This window comes from Haliaeetus leucocephalus, unplaced genomic scaffold, assembly GCF_000737465.1.
Source record: "Haliaeetus leucocephalus isolate CR32 unplaced genomic scaffold, Haliaeetus_leucocephalus-4.0 Scaffold696, whole genome shotgun sequence".
NCBI classification, from domain to species: domain Eukaryota; kingdom Metazoa; phylum Chordata; class Aves; order Accipitriformes; family Accipitridae; genus Haliaeetus; species Haliaeetus leucocephalus.
In genome coordinates this window covers 524637-539835 of record NW_010973132.1, presented here as the reverse complement: position 1 = coordinate 539835, position 15199 = coordinate 524637, and the positions used below count along the sequence as shown (strand labels likewise).

The window sequence follows — 15199 nt, the reverse complement described above, 5'->3', positions numbered from 1 at the left end:
TCCTGTCCAATAAAACCCAAACTCAAGGCAAGAAGGATTATCAAAAACAGTGAATAGCAGCCAGATGCCATTTATGTTCACATACTATAAAAGTGTCTTAAAAATACTGTCTTCAGTAAAAAATATAAACAGATTATTTTCTCCCTCATTTCTATTAAAAACCCAAGGAAATTACAAGTTCTGTTTCCAACAAGAGATGGAAAAACACTTAAGCATCTACATCCTTTAAGAATAATGCCATCAATGTTCTGGTATACATATTTAATATGGTTTAACTTTTAAAATGAATCTTAAAAAAATTAAAATCAAACCTTTGAAATTGAGCTTACAATGAAAAATAAATATAGGCTTATCTCCATGTCATACAGGTTCACCTTTTCCCTCCCCCAACAGTACAGTCTTTGTTAAAAGACAGCGTGAGAAATCACATTAAGTTAAGAGAAGAGACAGCCACCAGGAAACCGTCTCTCTGATCACAAAGTAACTTGTCCGCTTGAATCGATTCCTGGGTTTGGTCACAGCCTGTTGCTGCACAAATACAAAAAGTGTCTATGAGTCTAAAAAATGGCTGTTCTGAGCCACGATCAAGGTGCTTAAAGGACTTTTGACTTGGAGATCCATTTGCTGATGTAAATCCTTCAGCATAGTCACCACGGCAAAATGTCCATGAACAGAAAGAGCAGTGCAGGTTTTGCACAAAGTGACCTCTTATCTGCAGTATGCTCCCAGCAAAGAGCTCACGATGCATTCAGAAACACTAAAAATTCCATTTGCATCTTCATTAGTAATTTTTATCCACAGAGTCCACCTCCACTAACTTTGTGCTGTCACGGTACCTAGAGATTGTCTGGTCGGCTCACAAAGGTTAGTCCTGGGCTCTTCTATATGATGTTCTGACAGAAATACTCTGGACAGCATTTCCAGTTCTTTTAAGAAATCCTGTAACAAACAGGTACAAACCAGAGAACCCTTATTAACAAATGTCAACAAAGAGGCTTACTTAATTTTTCTAGTAAAGATCTTCACAAGGTTAAACATGTTGTTGATGGTTTTCCAGTGCAGAAACCTAGACAAGCTACAAAACTGATTGCAAAGGTGAATGCCTGTAGGTCTACGTGTTCAGTCTCTCCCCTCTAATCCCGGCACCCTTCTTGGAAAAGATCATTGCCACAGTTTAAATGGTCAAACATCTCCAATATGCAAGCGCTCACCAGCCTTGAAATACTGTCCATCTTTAGCAAGGAAGTGGTTTCCTGCCTTTTGACTCTGGCTAGAATAGCCTGACTCCGCTCACATTCTGGTGCTAGGAGGCAAAGAGGTTTAAATGCAAGTCTGGTCAGTTAAGACCCTTCCCAACATGTCATTCTCAGCTGGAGCACAGTAAACACATTCAGGCTAGAACTGAGAGCTGGTAACTGAGCCAGCTGGTCTCCAAACTGGTTTATAGTTTTCTTGGGAATGTTTCCACTGCATGGGCAATGCTGGGATTCACACAAGTATGGATTTCAGCCAAGCACTAGTAACAGTAACAAGCTTGTTGGAAGGCAGTCCCTCAACTGCATTAAGCAGGAACTATAGATAGGGAAGGTTATGGGCTTCATCTACATGAAACAGAACTACAAGGACTGACTGTTTATGTAGCTTTACTTTTTATTTCACTTATTGTTCACGCACATCTAATTACTTACTGAGGACCAAGGGAGCTCTTCGAGGGTATGCAAGCAACTCTCTATTTCACTAGTTCTCATTAGTTCATGTTCTACAAGACCATGAAGCATGAAAAGGAACAAATCCCACTGCAGAAGAGAAAAAAATATCAACAACTCAAAAAGAAATGGATTTTTGTGTTCATTTCTTTATCACTATACAATTCATGTTTTTCTTCTTGGATCAGAATGTGGAGAAAAGGAACGGAAGGAGAAAGCACATTATTTATCTGTGTGTGGCAACAAAGGACAAAGAGCAACATCCAAAATGACTGAACAAAATTCCTCTAGTTCATACATTGTATCCTACCATAAAGTCTCAAAATTCCTACTTCTCAGTTTCCAAACACACCAAGTATTTAATTCCTGTGTACTCAAGAACAGCTTGATAAATTCTTTTCTTACCTTCCAAAACAAGCTGGTTTTAGCCTGCAACTAAATAGCGTGATTTTCAGCTTCCTAGTTGGGGATCTTATACCCATACATGCGCAAAAATGAAAGCTGATAAAAGACACGTGAATGCAACCAATTACAAAGTCACATGCGTTCAGTCCTCCTAATCTCCCAGGCCAAATGGGCCATTTTGCCATTTGTTCCTAAATAAAACTGTGCCTTCCTGACAGCCCCCCAGACAGGTATCAAACACTGACAAGTAGTATGCAGTCCTCTTTTTCTCTACTCCTGCAGAAACAATGCCAGCTAACAGCAGACCAAATCCTGCTGGCCTCATTCACACAAGCCATCAGTTAACAAAGTGGGCAGGCAGAACTCTTACATGGATATATCAGACCAGAGTGGATAACTGGCAGTTCCACAGATCAGAATAAGCTTTACCTCTCGCTGCTTAACTTCTGCAAGATAACCAATGTTCTTCTTGCTGAACATCAGCTGCACAGGAACAGGTGTCCCAAAGTCCTCCTTCCAGACAGAAAGCAGCAGTTTTAGAAGGCCATAGGTGGGATTATTCTTTACATGCAGCCTCTCAGAACTCTTCTCTTGGGACTTGATCCCGAGACTCAGAGGAACACAATCTGAAACTGTAAAAAAAGGAAGAAAGGTGAACTTCTATAGCTGCATTATTTTCCTTTTATAGTCATCATCTTGGTCCAACAGCACATTTTGCATAGCTGGTATCTAAACAATCACTGAAGTAAAAACACTTAGTGAGTGTAAACTAGTGAACCTAAGAGGACTGGTGTTTAGAAACATGAAAAATTATGAGCTTTGAAACTATAGAAACAAGCACAGGCAGAGTTTTATACTACTCAGATAAAGAATACCATTTGGTCGGCATATAGCCCCAAGTCTTGAAAGATGACTGACTAAATAAAAGTCAGCCTAACGTTTAATGAAAAAGGACCTAGGTGTTACTCCAAAGAAGAGGAGTAACACAGTAAAACAACATTTAAATCTGTAAACAGATTAAATAGTTGTTCATAGTTTTTACTATAGGCAGAGTTGCATAACTTCATACAACTGAAAGTAGAGCTGAACAGAGTTTAACTGCAGCTAAACATACAGAGGGGGAAGATACCAGATCTAATGGAATGGGGCAGATTTACATCGCTGCCCCCCCCCACCCCCCCGAATGAAATGTCACAATATTCAGATGTGAACTGCTTTATGAAAGAATGAACCATGTATAAAACTTCTTAAGAAGCTTCTAAAACCAGGAAGTTAGAAGGTTGTCCACAGAGAAAACACCTGCATCCAGATCACTAACTCCTGAGAAAAACATTGTATTTAACACATTAGAGCAAGGGAAAGAAAAAAAAAAGCCAACTGAAAAAACCTCACAAACCTGGAAAGACTCACAGAAGTCACAATACACAGAAAACAAGTTACTTCCATTCTCTCCAAAAAGAGCCATAAAAATATAATTTAAGGCTACAGGCCCTTACTTTTAGGGAAAAAACACTCAGCCGCAACTTTTCAGAGGCAGAAATACTGGAAAACATATTACATATTTAAATGAAGGTATCAGTAAATAACAAACAATGGAGATGTGAATAAGAACACTAGATCTGAAGGATGGTTAGTCACAGTATAATACTGTTTTGCAGAAGGTGGAAGGGAATAAGAGCAACCACCCAAACTGACAGAAAAAAGTCTGCAGACTCAATGACACCAGAGAAATCAAACATCCATGAGCTCTAAATACTGAAGTCTCTGGCCCTAAGGATTTAAAAGAACTGTAATAACAGATTTCAGCCTTAAATAGCTTATCATGACTGACTTACCCAGCAAAGAAGCCAACTCAACCGTGCACTTTGCCAGCTGCTGTTCTGATGTGGGACACATGAACTGGAAAACACACAAAAAAGTTGTATCTTTGTCCCCATACCACAGACTGGACAAACAGAGCTTCACAAGAGATAAAAATATCAAAAAAAGAGCAGGCAATTTACAGCAAGAAGCACAGAGCTGTAATCAGGGGACCATTAAAGACTGAAAGACAAGAAAAGATCATATATGAAAAGGGGATCCACAAAGGGTAATTTTAACTAACAAGCAGATCTACACAGTATAAAGAAACGCAGTGCAACTTTGTCACATTTAGGCTCAGACAAAAAACATTCAACTGAACTCAACTGTGAGGCAAGGCAAGCTAACAAGCTTACAGGTACGAAGACAGCTCAAAGTGGTCCAAGGTTTTTTTTTGTTGTTGCTTTTTTACTACTTCTACCTTTCTGCATCGAAGTGTCTGACCCAATCTTCCTAGCAAGCACTCCAGCCAGACGTAGTCAATCACTTCACCCTCATCCCGTGGGCCCACAGCAACACAGAGCACATCCTTGATGAAAAAGACAGCAGTAATTCACCTATTAGTATCCTGCACTCCCACAAACAGATCTTTGGACCTATGACAGAGCAGTTCACAGATAGTTCTTGGGTCCTCATTAAAAAAAAAAAAAAAAAAAAGGCAGCTAGTATCCTCCTCGTTTCATAAGACAGATTAAAGCTGAATTTTTCACAACCTCACCTAAGTCTGATTTTCTACCATAGTTCTCACTAACATTATGAAGTCAAAGTCAATGAGGGCAACCAGTTCATCCTTCTTAAAAGTAACTCGCTCTGAAAGCTCCAGTTAAACCTGATAGCGCAGCAAGCAAGTTCAGAGTAGAAGTGCTACAGAAATCCAGGGTCCTCTTAAACTGTCAAGGTAACTTCAGTCTCAAGACAAAGCTGAGTATGAAGAGCGCTAATAGGCTTATGGTATGAAAACTGGTTTGGCCAATTGTACATGTGGTAGCACTTTCCATCACCAACAATTTACCACCCAGTATCAGAAACCCAGGATGGAAATCAAAGAAAAAGAAGTATTTTAAAAGCTGTATCTCAAGATACCATACAAAAATATCTTCAAAGAGCAAGTTTACAGAAAAAGCCCCTGGCTTCATCACATACCTTACCCTCCTCTTTTTATTTCAGCTCAAGCAAGAAAGAGTTAAAGGATGTGTACTTGTACAATTGCTGGGAATGCAAGGACAGCGAGATCCAGTATTATTGCTCAAACAGACAAGCATCAGCAGAAAAAGTAGAATACATAATGGCAAAAAAAGTGAGGTTTTTAGAATTCTGCTTTTCCTCATGGGTTATCACACAGGTTATATAACTGCATGATTTTTACGAGAACAGTGACCTTTTAAAAGCCTGAGAGAAAAGACCAAAATGTAATTTGAACCAGCTTGAATAGAAAATTGCTTAGATCTAAGGCTGAAATTAAGTCCATACCATCATCTTCTTTTTAAGATATTCTGATTCTCCCTAATTATAGCTGAATGAAGGTGCAGATGCAGACCAGCAAAAAGTTTTCAACAGATTCATACAGATTCATCTGACACTTAATTCAATGTAGAATTCCCGGTGTATAAGATGGGACAGTCTACCAAGTTCTACAGAACTGGAAGGACCAACAGGAAATACTTTCTTGAAATGGAGACCAGAAGACTCTCCATAAAAAGAGCAGGTCTACAAAAAAGTAGCTATGTTGATATACTGACGCTTCAGCATACAGTTGTACACAACGCTCACCACACTATGGTTTCTATGCTACTCATATCAAAAAGGCCACTGCCATGCTACCAGAAATCCTGTATTTGAGATAGTACTCCTGATCAGGGAACTCTTAGCTACACAGACAGCAAGCAGGGGAATGAAAAAACCAAGACTTTTCCATCATGCTTCCTAAACGCTTCTCACAGCCAGTTCCTTAGAACATCCCCTTTTAAAAAAACAAACCAACACCCCTCCCAAAACACCCCCACAAACAAAAAACCACCAACGTGAAAAATGAAAAGGGAGTTAGGGCAAGCCAGGAAGTGAACAATAGGTACCTTAATCTCGTTGATGATTTGGGAGGGAAGGGGAGCACAGTGCTGACAGCCTGGAGGGCAGTCCCTTCTCAACTCCAGAGCATCCTCTCCAGGCATGGGAAGTCCTGGGACTTTCAGCATTCTGTTGAAGGTTGCTCTCACTTCTCTTTTGATGAGTGCTACAAAGAACAGGGAACAAATTCTGTCTACTTCAGCCTTTCCCTCCAGCAAGGCAGACAACTGTTTCCAAACACTACCCTTATTAGCCTCTCGTTTCAAGGGCCATGGTGAATGAGGGAAGGACGGTTTACACTTTCAAACCCCTCTCACCCTGAGCTCCCATTATATTCAATGGGCAGAGGCACAGGTGGAGAGACTGTGTTAACCCACAGCTATAAAAGGCAGCCACCCATTACCACCAGGTACCACTGGCAACTCATCTCATTTTCCATCAAAATATCTCAGTAGGTTTAATGAACACAGTAGCTAAGTCAGGAAGTAATGCCAAAGTAGAAAGCTGAATCAGCATGATCATACCAGTTCAACCATTGTGCCCATGAAAGCCATATGTTTTCTACCAAAATAAGTTTTGACCAGCATCCAAAACACTAAACTCCTGATGCTGCAAATGGTGCTGGATATTCCTCCCCAGATTCTTGGCACAACCTCCTGAAACAATGGGTTTTCAGAGATCCTGAAGAGTTGCCAGAACATTATTACAGAGTAAAAGGACTATACAGTTGCCTTCAGCCTGCAGAAAACACACCCAGTCCAAGAGGTGTTTGTTTTACAGAAGATTTCAGAAGCACTCTGTACATGTGGACCATAAGGTCGCTTGAGAGAGCAGCTGTCTGTATCATGTTTGAAGTGCTAAGACAACTTCAGCCTAGATGACATTTTCAGAAGATGCTCTCCACAGCATTCATTCTCAGCATCCTACCAGCCTCCATAACTAAAAATCACTTACATGGGCCAAGCCTGAAAAATCCCTGAAGAAGGTTCTTGGAGCTAGAAATCATTCCTCTTATTCCTAAACAAGGAGGGACAGAGCAACTGCATGCTTCCCACTAAAAGAAAAATGAGTAGGACCAAGTACTTCATAACACTGGCATAAATTCTACCCCTTGATCTCAGAAAAAGAGTACGATACACAGGTTAGAAGCTGTAGTTCAGGGTAAGGAGACTCACCGGCAATGTTGGCAGAAAGCCAGCCACAGGCTTTCTCAGTAGCCAGTTCCACTGCAATGTCTTCTGCACTACTTAAAACCTTTACAGGGAGGATAACAAGTGATAGGAGATTTACTACCAGCGACAGCACTATAGTCAGTGAGAAGTCAGAAGGAAGTCTAGAGGGAAAAACTTAATTTTGGCATGCAACATTTAAACAGATGACCACCACCTCTGTGGGAAATGCTACTCTGAACAATAGGACTGACCCATTTTGACTTCCCAAATCTCATCAACCCCATACAAACCCCATCAACTCTTGGGGAAGTTGATGCTAAAACAAAAGCATTATCCTTGCAAAATGGATGCAAATTATATACCATTCTAGTCTCAACAGTTAGCTATCAGCTAAAGTATCACTTTAGCCAGAACAGCCAAGGCAGCCTGGCAGAGATGACTCTCCTTAGCTATTAGTCCTCACATGAGGGCATCAATAGCTTCTATTGTCCTAAGCTATTAAGGGATAAATGAAGCAGCAATGGAAAATGGTAACGGTCCAGACTTAAAAGTCAAGGCCTTTATTAAGTTTTAGTGAAAATACATACTGCTGCAGATGTCTCTTCTGGCAATAACACCCTTACCGCCTCAGGACCTTTCTTTTTGCAAAATCTGCAAGAAAAGAAAGAAAACGTGCCACAGGCTTAGTCAAAGTTCTTGGACGACACTCAGAGGTTCATTACCATAGCAACTTTCATACGCTCTCTTACAGTCAAAATGAGTTGGAAGACTGTAGTGCAATAAGTCAGACCAAAAGAACCAGACAAGGAAAGAGCAATTACAAGCCAACAAGCTGCAATACTCAGTTTTCCAAAGAGGAGAAATACAATAGCTGCAGTGGATGTCCGTTTGGAGCTGGATGCAGAGGGACAGACAGCACCTTTATTCCTTCCTACAAATACAGCATTAACTGGCTGGAGGCACAGCAGACAGTCACCCTAAGAAGAGCAGAGGTCAGGGTTTATAATTACCAAAACCAGAGCACGACAGGCCAAGCCAAATTAGGCTTATAGATTCTGCAGTAAGAAGAGAGGGGAACGCACAAGTTTAAACAACTTTTCCTCCTTACTCTCTGCCTTTGATGAGTGCCTGGGCCCCTTCCTCATACAGATGAGCGCACACCTCTTCAAGCAGCTTGTCATGATTAGCATCCTCCTCCTTCACTTTATCCTGCAACATGACTTCAGCCCTTTGAACCAACTCTGCTACCAGTGTTGCCCTGTTAAAAAGAAAAAAAAAAAAAAAAAAAAAAAAAAAAAAAAAAATCAGACAGACTGAAATCAATACAAGAAACGGGGCACACTAACTGTAACCAGCTGTTCTCCCCAATTTAGGAGGACACCCATCTCAAATGCTATAAACCACTCTGCTAAAAAAGAATTAATCACACTGTGTTTAGTACTGTACCATCTCCTTGTCCTTTTTGTGAGGAAGAAAGCAGCAATGAAGATATCAAAATAGCACTAAGACTCAAGAGTCAAAAGCCTTTAGGTTTTAATAGAAACATACATGGTTACACGTATCTTTTCTGGCAGCAATACCCTTATACTCTTCAGTGGACAGCGGTCAGAAGTTCAAATATGTCAACAGCAGCCCGCTAAAAACAGCATTCCTTGTGGGCTCATACCCCACAGTTCAATGTCTTCAAGTTGGACAATGGGACAGTACAAGCTCTCAGCAAGCTCATGAGTGACATGCTGGAGGGCAGGACTGCCATTCAGAAGGACTGTGACAAGGTAGAGAAATGGGGTGGCGACTGTGCAGGCTGGGATCTACTGGCTAGGGAGCAGCTCTGCAGAAAAGGATCCGGGGTTCCCACTAGACAAGCAAAATGAGTTAAGAGTGTCCAAAGAAGGCCAACCTTACACTGGGCTGACGTTAGCAACAGTGCAGCCAGCAAGTCAAGGGAAGTTACCGCTTCCCTCGCCACTGTGGGGCTGCATCTGGAGTACTGTGTCCAGCTTTGGGACCCCAGCACAAGAAAGCCACTGACAATCTGAGTGACTGCAAGAGAAAAGAAAAAAATCATTAAGACAGCAGGGATGCTGGAGCACACAACCTACAAGGAGACTGGGGGAGCCAGTTTCAGTTTGCCTGGAAAAGAAGAGAAGATGACGGGAGAAGGAAGGGTTATAGAGAAGACAGAACAAGACTCTTCCAGGAAGTGTGCAGCTAAAGGTTGACAGGCAACATGCACAAGCTGGAACAAAGGAAATTCTGATAGGATATAAGGAAACATTTTTCACAAAGCCTGGGAAAGTTAAGTATTGGAACATGGTACTAAGAGGCTGCTGAACCCCCATCCTTAAAGACTTTCACAAGTTAACTGGAAAAGGCGCCAAGCAACCCGATCTAACTTGAAAGCTGGCCCTGCTTTGAGCAGGAGTGTGGATCAGACGACCTCCAGAACTCCCTTCCGTGATTTTCCTGTCATTAGCAAGAACCTTCTGAAAGGGATATAAAGTCTCAAAATGCTGCACTATGTTCACATTCCAAGTGTCCCACAGTCATATAAACCTCCTCTCTGCATCCTTTCACAAACTCCCCTCTGTGACGGCAATCAGACATTGCTGGACCACACTGTCATAGCCTTGGTGCTCCGCAATACAGCATATTCTCAGGGAACCACACAATTTTAAAGGATCAACTCTTTGCCTCATTAGTGTAAAGCTACTTATGTCACAGAACACATCACCAGCACTTACTTGATGTGCTTAACACAGTTGGATCCCACCCTCTCTGCCACAAATTCAACTGTTCTCCGCAGGGAGGGAGGCTGGTTGTGGAAGAAGGCCTGTGCCAACTCTACCTGTTCAAGAGAAAAGTGCTACAATTGATTCGAGTACTCCACCCAGATCCTCCTCTCCTCAACACAGGAATGGACAGAACTACCATTTGGAATTGTGCTAAAAGGCACACAGTTTGCCTACAGTAGAACTTTCTGCTACTGTAGCATTCAGCACCCCTGTAAAATATTTGCTCCCTATTTCCCTCTAACCATTTAACCCAAAGCTCATTATCAGGGTTTATGGTGCTACAAAAGCAAATGCCCAGTAAACAGAGGAACGGGAGAGTTCTGACAGCACCTACTAGTAGTGAGTCACCACATAGGGTTTGTTTTTGGAAAGAAAGGATCCTCTCTTTTAATTACAGGCTGGTAATCCTGTAGGCTCGTACACAGTTCATTCTTTCAGTGGAAAGCATGGCTGCAGTCTAATCAAAACAGAGTATGAGAAACATACCAACATTTTGTGTTAAAAAAGAGGCAGACAGAGAAATAGGCTAGTTGTTCCAATTGCAGGAATGTTTACTGAAGTTACCTGGATTTCAACACCCACATGGTATCCCAGCCACATGACTGTAACAGAAGACTTAGGAGTAAGGGTACCCGACTGTTAAACACAATGTTCCCTGCTGCCTAGGCCCATTCTTTTCTCTCCCTGGCATTAGGATGCCCCTGTGTACCCCACCCTCACACAAGCAATTTCTCCTGCCCTGCTTCCCCTTGTGACTCCCCAATTTCATTACCTGCAGTTTCCGCTGTGTGACAGAAGCCTTGGGTGCCAAGGACTCTGCAGCTGTGGGAGTGATTTTCCTTATAAAGCCACCATTTTTTACTCCACTACCAGCCACAAAAGAGGCAAGTAGTTTCCGCAGCTCACCTGGACAGAAAAACAGGCAAAAGCAGTCATCGTCCCCATAAGCAAGGGAACAAATCCAAATTCAAGAGAGAGACTTTCACATTGTCAGTCCTGTTTCCAGAGCAGATTCTCTCAGCTTCTGTGAAAGCTGAAGTTTCAGAAAAGCAGAGGGGCATCCCACCCATCTAACTGGCAGGGCATAGAAAGGCAGGCAAGGCTCCAAAGATAAAAGAAGGCTTCTGAAAAGCTCCCTGGCACATTGGACTTGTTCAGAAGGATCATGGAGCAGTCATTTCTATGCATCCCTTTTTAGCATGGCAAGCAGGAACTATAAAGTCTACAAGAAGAACAAGGCAAGCAGAGTTACACAAAATTTCAAGAGGGTCAGGAGAAAATACCTAGGGAAAAGCTTGAAGACATGTTCAACCCCTAGAAGCTTTCGTGATGCAGGTTTAACATACAGTTTTCCTAGCAGCTAAGTCCCAAGAAGCAGAGCACCATCCCACCATCTGGGACTCTGTTGTCTACACAGAAGGATTTCACCAATGGCAGTCAGATCCCAGGAAAAAGATACCTCAAGCAACAACCTAATAAAGCACCAGGGCACAAAAGGATTCTTCCCCTCTGCCTGGCAGCAGAAATATGCTCAAGGATCACGGCATTCCTCGCAGTACAAACACCTCTCCCTATACCTAGGATGGAAAAGTTGTACACTTACTCTTTACGATGCTTCCTTCCAGTCTGTGAAGGATGAGTTCCCCTGTCCCTTTGTATTCAAGCTCTGTAGATCAACTATCCCAACCATATAGCCTCCCTCCCCCAGCTTCACCAGATACTATTCACAGCTGCATGAGCTTCTGCAACACAGCTTTTTATGAAGATTGACTCATACACAACTGAGACCTGAAGTTGTGAGGAGGGATAAGAAAGAGGACTCACAGTACCAAAGGACAAATATGAATTTAAAAAAAGCCAAATCAAACAAAACCCCCAAAAGAACTAATACATTTTATTTATATAACAAATATAAATAAAATACTCACCAAGATAGGGACAGCAGGTATAAAGTAACTGCTGATCCACCAAGGGTACCGAGTCCTGGTAAGAAAAGAAATGAAATGCTGAAAGGACACAGCAGGAAGGAAACAGTCTTCAGCAAGTCAGAAATCCCATACATGTACTCACAGGCAGGTTTCTGAACTGCCTTTCCATGAAAACCATAAAAGTAACTGGATTCCAAATCCAAAGTAAAACAATAAACTTTGCAGCCCAAGTGTTCAGTCCAGCCCTCTAACATACAATGAGCTGCTCTACATGTAGTTAGTGTAGCTCAACCTTTGCTTCTGATCCACTGTCAAAGCCCAGCTGAAAGCTCATAGTTACAAAGGGAACCAGGACTGTTGCCACAGCTGCTACTCATAAAAGAGAAACCTATCCATGGAGGAGAATAAATGAGGTACATCTGCTATGCATTATACCTCCACAGGTGTCTTCACCCAGTGTCCTGGTTGCAGCTGGGATAGAGTTGATTGTCTTCCTAGCAGCTGGTACAGTGCTATGTTTTGAGTTCAGTATGAGAAGAATGTTAATAACACTCATGTTTTCAGTTGTTGCTAAGTAATGTTTAAAGTCAAGGATTTTTCAGCTTCTCATGCCCAGCCAGCAAGAAAGCTAGAGGGGCACAAGAAGATGGCACAGGACACAGCCAGGGCAGCTGACCCAAACTGGCCAACGGTGTATTCCATACCATGTGACACCACATCTAGTATATAAACTGGGGGGAGTGGGGGCTGGGGAATTGCCGCTCAGGGATTACCTGGGTGTCGATCGGCAGGTGGTGAGCAATTTGTACTGTGCATCATTTGTACATTCCAATCCTTTTATTATTACTGTTATCATTTTACTAGTGTTATCATTATCATTATTAGTTTCTTCTTTTCTGTTCTATTAAACTGTTCTTGTCTCAACCCATGAGATTTACTTTTTTTTCCCGATTTTCTCCCCCATCCCACTGGGCGGGGGAGGAGTAAGTGAGCGGCTGCGTGGTGCTTAGTTGCTGGCTGGGGTTAAACCACAACACCCAGATTCAATGGAACACTGCACTGTGAAGTAATGTCACCCCAGCATTACACAGCACAGCCAGAGGCATGGGAGGAAAAGCAACTTCAGATCCCATCCACACAGGCAGTGTGTACTGCACTCATTTGGAGAGAAAAAAAAAAAAAAAAAAAAAAAAAAAAAAAATCAGTTGACCTCTGCATCTTCTCTCCACCACTGAAAAGATAGTGCAAAACAGAACTTTCTAATTAGAACAAGATACGCTTGCATCTGAGCAAACATAGTGTTCATTTTTCAAGGAATACTACGTATTCTCTTGCATGGCTGGGAGTTATCTGAAACATCACATATGCCATAAACTCACCACCTTTTCTGCTTGTTCATGTTATTTTTGGTTCAGTTACCCTTTATCATGCAACTGGAAAACAGGCGACTCCAAAGACAGCAACCTTGCTCTTATAAGTCCCATTTTATTATTTCTGTTGAGTTCACCATTACTGCTTACTTCTGGGAAGAGCTACAATTCTATCAGCTCACCTTGTACTGCAATAATCAGTGAGTACGAAAACAGCATCTGATCCTCCAGCATAACTTGGCACCTAGTCTGCAAGCCACTGCAGCAGGTGAGATGGCTCCTGCCTGACAAAAGCGCCAGAGCTGTAACACACAGTTTACAATCCAGGATGCAATGCCATTGAGGCACTTGGACAAACTGGGACATCACATCCATTGGCCTACATATGCTCAATGCAACTGCACTGAAGCCAAGTTCCTGATAAAATCTTAAACTCTTGAGGCCGTGGTAGGTCCACCCTCATCCACAGATTCAGAGAACATGCTACTGCACTAACTCACCAAAGCCTGAGCAGATGTCACAGAATCCATCATCAATCCCTCCTGCCTGACATCAGTGGTAAAAAACAAGTCTTCAGGGACTGATGGAACCTGAAACATAAACCCCAGCAGTTACAACCCAAACAGCAGTCAGTAACTTACACCATTTCTGACAAATAGGACAGTAAAATCTTACCAACCTGCCACACACAAAAAAAATAGCACTAAGGATCCTCTCTGCCCTAAGCAGAGTCTTTCCATAAAATTAAAGATTTAGTTTGATCACAATAACAGAAGCTACCTTCCTTATCCTCCCCATACAGCATCGTTCACCTTTCCAACAGATTCCTGCTAAGCAGTTACCTTGCTTCCAAATGGAGGCACAAAAAGATTTTAAAAGTTTGTCACACCATCCCTTTATCAGACAAAAAATTCCCCAGGTAATTCAAGGCTGCCAGCTAGCACTCTATCTTGTGACAAGAGCTTCCAGTTCTAACAGGAATCAGTGTCAATTTGCTTACAAGGATGCAGACTTATAAGTACAGAATGCATCTGAGCAGCAATTAGAATTCCTACTGGAAAAAAAAAAACCAAAACGTTGCTTCACACAATTCCACTACAGGAAAATAATTCTTCATTAGAATACAGAGGATTCTTTAAACCCCACACTAGGGTAAAAATACCCAACAAAACAACAAACTACTGTTTTGCAGTGTTTAAACTCATTTCAATACTATTTTCTATTGAGTTCTGTGCCCTGCTTTTTCTTCAGAGAAGAGCTGTGTGCACACAAGAGACTCTACCTGAAAAAGCCAACCCAGAACTGCAAGGATCAGCAGCTTGTTCAGGAAGCTCATCTCCTTATCTTCAGAAAGGACCATTAACCTGCCATGCAGCAAAAGCAGCAAGAGAAAGTGTTAGATTTCAGTAGCTCAATTTTCATTAAGGAAAAAAATCCCCAGCCACTCACTCTGTAATTATACTATTTGTCACCATGTACACATTCATTACTTGTCTGCCTAAAGAATGGAAAGCAAGCTCTACTTTTTTGCATGTATGCATCTGGAATAACATGCTGGTTTAAGTTTACACTGGCAAAGCCAGTGTTAAGTAACTCTAGAATGTGCTTAATATTTTCCTCATGTATATAGGAAAGAAAACTAGAAAATTATTTAGGCATGGGAGACCTTGTAAGTTTAAGGTTCAAATTCAGGGTTTAAAATTCACAGCTGCAGATGTAGAGTAAGTGAGTGGGGATTAAAAAAAATTTTGTTTACTTAATGAAAAACCACATATTTAAATCAAATATCTGAGTTTTGGATTTGCTCCCTTCGCAGCTTTATGTAAGATAAGAAGTGCTCACGATTTGCACACACACACAAAAAAAGTACTTTTATAAGAATCTCAAACTAGGGCCAGC

General features: G+C 41.7%; 1 protein-coding gene across 1 annotated transcript in view; it reads right to left on the bottom strand.

Moving 5' to 3' along the window:
* Positions 1–395: 395 nt before the first annotated feature.
* The window catches only part of CDAN1 (codanin 1), a 30549-nt gene continuing 15745 nt past the window's right edge, over positions 396–15199 (bottom strand). The window contains exons 15-28 of the mRNA XM_010580189.1: positions 14583–14664; positions 13801–13890; positions 11931–11985; positions 10775–10908; positions 9952–10055; positions 8316–8465; positions 7795–7858; positions 7211–7289; positions 6044–6201; positions 4393–4500; positions 3947–4010; positions 2541–2743; positions 1689–1796; positions 396–939 (exon numbers count right to left, since the gene is read on the bottom strand). Of these exons, the coding sequence (XP_010578491.1) occupies positions 814–939; positions 1689–1796; positions 2541–2743; positions 3947–4010; positions 4393–4500; positions 6044–6201; positions 7211–7289; positions 7795–7858; positions 8316–8465; positions 9952–10055; positions 10775–10908; positions 11931–11985; positions 13801–13890; positions 14583–14664 (1525 nt within the window). The 3' untranslated portion in view covers positions 396–813. The remainder of the gene's footprint in view (positions 940–1688; positions 1797–2540; positions 2744–3946; positions 4011–4392; positions 4501–6043; positions 6202–7210; positions 7290–7794; positions 7859–8315; positions 8466–9951; positions 10056–10774; positions 10909–11930; positions 11986–13800; positions 13891–14582; positions 14665–15199) is intronic.